Source organism: Daphnia magna, linkage group LG3 (genome assembly GCF_020631705.1).
Source record: "Daphnia magna isolate NIES linkage group LG3, ASM2063170v1.1, whole genome shotgun sequence".
Taxonomy (NCBI): Eukaryota; Metazoa; Arthropoda; class Branchiopoda; order Diplostraca; family Daphniidae; genus Daphnia; species Daphnia magna.
Window position 1 is genome coordinate 10,446,637 of NC_059184.1, and position 7,127 is coordinate 10,453,763.

Below are 7,127 nucleotides of genomic sequence, written 5' to 3' on the forward strand. Positions count from 1 at the left end.
CACTTTCTGGGTCTGACAGCAGATTAACATGGGTTACATAAATGGGGTTACAATTTGGAAAGACAAATTTTTAAAACATTAATTAAGATAACACCCCAAATAAGAACACCCCAGTTTCGAAACAACAAATAGTTAAGAGATCCATCAATCCGATAAAAAAATGATTGAATAACTGAGTCATGGATTGTGATGGGAGCTAGGTTAAAAATTAAAAACCACAACAGGCAAATTCTATTTGCCTAGATATGGTGAAATCGCATGAAATCGTGACTTTAGGAATGACTAATTTGCAGAATCTTCGTTGGCTTCATCTACGGTGTTTACGCCAGGTTCCAAATCCGTTGTGTTGATTGCCAGAATGGCCCTAGTCTCGGTCGACAATTTTGAGCGTATTGCAACTCTCACATCCTTTGGTTTGATCACTTGGTTGTGATAAGACTTCCATGCTTGAATCATGAATACTGAAAACGAATAGAAACGTTTTAATTTATCTTGAAACAGCTGGACCAAAAAAAAACTTACGAGTTATAGCTAAAACATCTTCCCTGGGCAAACCAGGCTTAACCGGTGTTGGCGGCGTGTTTCCGACTTTCTTTGCCCTAGGGGCCATTCCGGTCAACGTGTGATTACTCATAAACACACGGGTGTAAATGGATTCCATAATTTTGTTGACCATCAGGTGGAGATTTCCGCTCGATAGCCTTCCAATAGTAATGGCAAATTTCAGATCAGATTTCTCGATTCTCAAATTGTGCCCTTGAACTAGTTGTACCTGTAAAACAAGGAATAATTAGTATGGCATGGCATTTTTTAAAATAATGAGTCGTTTACCATTACGTGCTCCCTTGACGTTGAGTGTCTTGAGACGTTATGAGTGGCAGCAGTATTGTCTTCGTTCACGGAAACTCTCGTCGTTCCATTAACTGCCGAAAGTGCAGCAGTAATTCCTAGATAGAAAGTGGGATAGTTCACATTTCGTTCAAATAAAATGAGGACTTAATAGTTAATTTACTCTCAACCAAATTATCTGGATTTTTGCTCTGTAATTGAAGAATATCAGCTTTAAGGGATTCAATTTCCTCATCTTTTTCATCCAACTTGTGGTAAAGAAAACCATTTTCACTCTCAAGATCGCTGATTCGGTTTTTCATATCCAACATCTAAAAAAATGGTACAGTCAAGTCATGGGAATCAAAATTTTTCGGATATAAATATTTACCTGCTGATGACGAGAGGGTGTTGAATGATTATTTACTAACACGGAACCACAGTTTTCTTCTGCCGTATTTTCCAAAGCTGTTAAAATGGTCGATGAACTAAGGGACGCAGAGGTGTTGCTTTTAGAAACACCAGTAGACGGTTTATGATACAAACTATCCTCATCATCATCTATGTTTTGTCTATCGGCGACATTTGAACCATCCGTTGAGTTTTCGTGATCACTTTCATCTAAAACAGTAAATCCACACATTAAAACAACTGTTTAAAAAAATAAACAAGTGGATTTTAACCTGATGACTCCTCGAACAAATCTTTCTGTGTATCGGCATCACTTTCTTCATTAAGCTGAGATGAAGAAGATAAGGAATGAGATTGTTCGACGTCTTCATTGTAATAAGTTAGTCTCTTTTTAGCAACAGGCATATGAGAATTATTCTTTACAGTATCAGCTTTTTTCTTTAAAGATGCTTCTTCAGCCTCTTTCTTTGCCTGCTGTTCAGCCTCTTTCTTTTCCTGTTCTTCAGCCTTTTTCTTTGCTTGTTCTTCAGCCCTTTTCTTTGTCACTTCTTCAGCCCTTTTCTTTGCCTGTTCATTAGCCTTTTTCTTTGCTTGTTCTTCAGCCTTTTTCTTTGCCTCTTCTTCAGCCTTTTTGTTTGCCTCTTCATCAGCCCTGTTCTTTTCCTCTTCGTCAATTTTGTTGGATATTTCACCAGAAGCATCCATTTGTGTTCGAAGTTTTTCCATTTCCGACCGGCCAGTCGGTTTTTCTACATTTTGGGAAAAGAAAAGACATTCATAATGAATAAAACAGTAGCTTTCAGAATGTATCAGATCGTTACTTGAAAATTCATGAATTGTGGCCACAAGGACTTGTCTTTTGCCGTTTAAGTTCTCTAGCCTGAAAAAAGAAAACCAGCATGTTTATTCCTAAAAGTATTTTCTTTAATTAAATAGAAGAAGGAATACCTGATTTTAATCTCATCCTTAGAATCCATTAGACTTTGAATTTTGTCGAGAAGAACTAAATTCTCTAATGGTAACTTAGGCAGCGATATCATCCCAGCAGTTCCAACAGTGTAGTCCCCAGTGGACTTAACTTTGAACAAAATGTGGATGCTATCCAAGTAAGAACTCTTCTTAGAAGACATTTTGAATGACCTAATATATTTTAAAATCAGAATGAAACCAATGGGACAGTTAACATTTGGGTTGCAGATGTAGCTTCTCAACATATACTCGCATATACTTATCGATAAAAGACATATTTGTAACTCATAAAACATATTTACCTGGGTCAACGCCAGGACAATTCACAATTTAGGAGAAAAAGCACTTTTATATTCTGCCTACACGAAAACGTGTTAAAAATGGCTTGCACAGATTCAAGTAAAGGTGCTGTAGCGTGCAATCAGCGGAGTGACGATGACAACAACGTTTGTAAGCGAAAGCGTCTTACCGGGAGCTCTAAGTGGACAATGAATGCTATTTCACGACAGATAGCTGAACGTCAGGCCAATTTAGACATCGAAAATATGGTTATGTTACAGCAAGACCAATCCAGCGAAAAAATTTGTGGCAGTATAAGTCCGATGGATTTGGAAGTTTCTCCAATATATGTGGTTAGTAAATATAAATTACCTAAAAGACTGATGTATGTTATTCTATTTCGTTATATTGAACAAGGAATCGGATTTCTCACAAGAGCCAAAGAATATGAAGGCTTCTTTTTTCTTTAATGATGAAATGGAACTGCAAGGTACAGGTTCATGAAAAATATTATTCAAATGCGTTAGTTATTTATACTTCTTACAACAAAAGATATCGCCGAAAACCAGGTGTTGTCAACTCCCACTCAATTAATAGGATTTTCCCCTGATGTTGAATCCACTTTGATGGAATCTGAATTCCCAGAGGCAGAGTTTGACGAGGAGTTCAACATTATTGATGAAGATGATAATGAAGATCCAGATGAGGAAGATCTTGAACTATGCGTAAGAAAACTATTCACAGCAGTGGCAAACTACTTATTCCTGGGGCAAACTATACTTAAAAACACGATTTAATTAGTTTTCCTGCTTAAATACCGCAAATCTAGTAGTGGTTATTGCTGTGATATTATGGAGTTTTTAGGCGTGATATCCTTTTGTTTGTTGATACGCAGCACTTTGCTGACGCTCATTTTTTGCCTTTTTGACAGCATTTGAACTAATCTTTTTTCTTCTAAAGAATTTTTATAAAATACAGATAATTCAGATGAAGCTTCAGGAGAAAAATCCTCAATTTTTTCACAAAATTTCATTTAACGTGAGCGTTCACGAAAAAAAAGTTAAAGTACAAGACGTCATTGCGAGAAGGCGTAAGCCTAGGCTCTGTGAACAAAATTTAAATTACTAGATTTCGACTCTTTTTAGCTACAAATTATAAGACCCTAATGTATAAGATGCATTGTACCAATGCTTACTTTTTTTTACCATTCTGAATCCTATTTAACTTTGGTCAAAGAGAATCCGCCGCTACCACCTCTGATCCAGTTGCGTTACAATATGTGGCACCTTACACTGGTTGTAGTATTGGCGAGTATTTCCGTTCCTCATCACATATCTTTAGCTGATGGCACATATAATGGTCGTCAAGTTATTTTCCAGAAGCAAGAAAAAGATGAAGAAGTAGCATAAACCACAATGACTTGTAAAATCCAGTGTTAAAGCTACCTATTATACTATCTTATCTGGAAGCTGAAAGATTAGGGCAGTTAAGTCAGTGTGTGATTGATAAATGTTGAAAGCACATTTTTATAAAATTCCATTTTATTTCTGGTATCTCTAAATATATAGCGAGGATTACAAACCCTTGTAAAGTTTCCTCTATAATACCTACTTAATTGGGTACCCAAAAACACTCATGATCATAGTAAATTTCTTAAACCATCGGTCTACGTTTTTTAGTAATCTCCATAGACTGATTACTTTTCCAATCTCTAATTAACTGATGATTACCAGACAACAAAACACTTGGAACTTCTCTGTTTTTGGATTATTTTACCTTTTTCATTAACATCAGTTCGGATATTACTAATTACCTTCCTATAATCACCATCTGGTACAAAACAAATATCTTGAAGTCAAGATTTGATCTTACAGACCCCATAAATTAACTTATTAGATTGTCAGATAAATTTTGACTGTCGTCCACAGGGCGATATTTCTTAATAAAATACCATATTAGTGGAATCATTGCTACATCCATGATTAATAAGAGAGTATTAACACTCATAATCGTTTCCAAAGATATAGATGTGATAAGAGGAACAAAACTATTCATCACTATAAAAGGTATGACATATGTCATGTAGGAAAAGCCACTAACTATAGACCCGTAGGTGAATCTAAAAATTTTATAGAAACGGCAGATTGCTCAGAAGGAAAGAGAAAATAGTAATTTATATATTACAGTTACTGAAGTTGAGGGGAAGTAAAATATGGGGCAAAAAGTTTCTGCAAAATTTTGTTCAATTGTTGGTGTATTGTAATACATGCTAAGACTCATAAACCTACTAAGAGTTTCTACTATAGTTTTCCTACTAGTATTCATTTATTTATTGCTTCATCTATTGCTATGGCACTTTTTACCCTGCCACTGTATTACGGACTCTTGGTATAGAAATAATACTGATCTAAATCAGTATTATGCTAGAAATACTGATGCATTCATAAAAACGATTTTAAGAAGTTTTGTTCCACGAATAAGTAGTTTGCCACCTGTGTATATAGCTCACTTGTTGTGTTTCCTTTTAATCATAGAATAACGTCTTGAATTGTGTATATCTAGGAGAAAGCGGGAAATGAATTTGATCGCATTCAAATTGTACGATTACTTTCAGCTGCATTCTATTTGAAACATGGTTTGTCTAAGTCAGGCCTTGGTGATTTTCTTGACATTTTAAATGTTTCTTCTGGGCTTAATCAAGACGACGAGCTTAGAAGTCCATATATGTTTATGAAAAGATATGGGCTTTTAAAAGGCGACCTGAAAAGAATTTATCCGTGTTCTACATGCTCCAAGACACTGAAAAACGGCGAGAGTGGATATCCGACAGAAATTCAGCCCTGTGGTCACAATTATTGCAAGGAAACATCAGACAAATGCTACACTCTGTTGCTCCCCGTTGAAGAACAAGTGAGATTTTTTCTCCGTCACCATGGAATAAAAAAATTCCACAAGAAACTCTTGATCAAGATAGAAAAGGCGACGTCTTTACTGGGGATCGTTACAAGCAGTACGTGAAAGACGGTCTCATCAACGAGCGAACAGTAACCATGCAAATTAACACAGATGGCGCTCAAAAATTTAAATCGAGTAAATATTCCTTCTGGCCCTTTATGGGTACTGTAAACGAAACGGGTTATAAAACCCGACGATCAAATGTCATTTTAATGGCTATTTGGTTTGGTAACAAGAAACCTCCAAGAAACGTATTTGTGGATCCTTGCGTCGATGTATTAAATCAACTTTGCTCGACTGGGGTTGAGTGTGATAATATAAAATACATAATACGGCCAGTCATTGTGACTGTGGACACGATTGCCCGACCAATTCTTCGAAACACAATGCAATTTAATGGTGCATATGGGTGTGATTTTTGCTTGCATCCCGGTATTTCTTTAAAAAAGTATGGGTTCAATAATTTATTTTACAGTCGTTTCCATTTATTATTTTCAGGAAAATCAGTTAAAATTGGAAAAGGAAACACTCTTGTTTATTGTGAACAACCGAACGATTCCCAACCGAAGTATCCCTTGCGTTCTACTTTGCAATATCGGAATGATCTTGAAGTATTAGGCCCTTTTTTAAATCTTTTATTTCACACTTATTTCCCCATGTTTTGTATGAAACGTTACTAAAGAATATCTTTTGTAGGAAGCCATGAAAAGCGGCAAAACATTTCATGGGATAAAAGGGCCTACGTCACTTGCTGACATTGAAGGTTTTGATTTCATTGGAGCCTTCATCCCGGAGTACATGCATTGCATTTGTTTGGGTGTAATCCGCTATTTGATTCTCTTGTGGATATCCTCAACATACAGCAAAGAACCGTGGCACATCAGTAAGAATAAATTAACTATTTTCAACAAGCGCTTATCGCAAACGAAACCCCCGTATGACATCACAAGAACTCCGAGGACTTTAGAAACGATTAAGTATTGGAAAGCCTCGGAATTTCGAGCATTTGCTCTCTATTATTTCCCCCTTCTGAAGGGCATTTTGCCCGAGCCATATTTTTCCCATTTCGCCAATTTATCATACGCTCTTTCAGTTCTGTTACAAGAGTCCGTCCCTACTAATTGTGTCAAAGATGTGGGTGTTCTTCTCGAAGACTTTGTTAAGAAAGTCGAATTATATTATGGGGAAAAGCACGTAAAATTTAATATCCATCTGTTGACGCATCTTTCAAAAAGTGTTTTAGACTGGGGCTGCTTGTGGGCCACATCTGCTTTTATACCGGAGTGGTTTAATGGTCAGTTGCAGGGGCTATCAAAAGGAACTCAGTCGGTTATTGAACAAATGGCGACTTCTTTTTTAATGAAAAATTCCATTCGCAATCAGGCCATAGACTTGTTAAAAAGTCAGACAGTCCCTCTTCCTACTTCGAAATTGATTCATAGAATGATTTGCTTGCCAAATCTATACGAAATCCAAAACTATAAACGTTTGAATGTTGAAGGGGATATTAGCCTTAGTCTGCTGGGTAAAAAAATAATGAGAAATCTTTCAATTGACGAGCAAAGTTATGTCGAAACTGCTTTACTTCACGAGGAAAACAACATTGGTTCAGGGGAAATTTCCAGAATGGTCGAAATGATAGAGAATACAGCTTGCGCTATTTATCCCAGAATTTGTTTTCGAAG

General features: G+C 36.4%; 2 protein-coding genes across 2 annotated transcripts; one reads left to right on the forward strand and one right to left on the reverse strand.

Annotated features, from left to right (window-relative positions):
* LOC123470497 (eukaryotic translation initiation factor 4 gamma-like) lies at positions 1-2,633 on the reverse strand. The gene is made up of 9 exons (XM_045170800.1): positions 2,511-2,633; positions 2,188-2,379; positions 2,061-2,119; positions 1,512-1,988; positions 1,220-1,449; positions 1,013-1,160; positions 832-947; positions 523-772; positions 1-461 (listed from the first exon to the last, which is right to left on the reverse strand). Exons 2-9 carry the CDS (start codon positions 2,367-2,369, stop codon positions 283-285), a joined length of 1,641 nt encoding a protein of 546 aa, XP_045026735.1. The 5' UTR covers positions 2,370-2,379; positions 2,511-2,633; the 3' UTR covers positions 1-282.
* Positions 2,589-7,127, forward strand: LOC116919301. Its single transcript, XM_045171217.1, has 6 exons — positions 2,589-2,840; positions 2,905-2,977; positions 3,040-3,212; positions 5,050-5,874; positions 5,941-6,053; positions 6,139-7,127. Exons 1-4 carry the CDS (start codon positions 2,589-2,591, stop codon positions 5,503-5,505), a joined length of 954 nt encoding a protein of 317 aa, XP_045027152.1. The 3' UTR covers positions 5,506-5,874; positions 5,941-6,053; positions 6,139-7,127.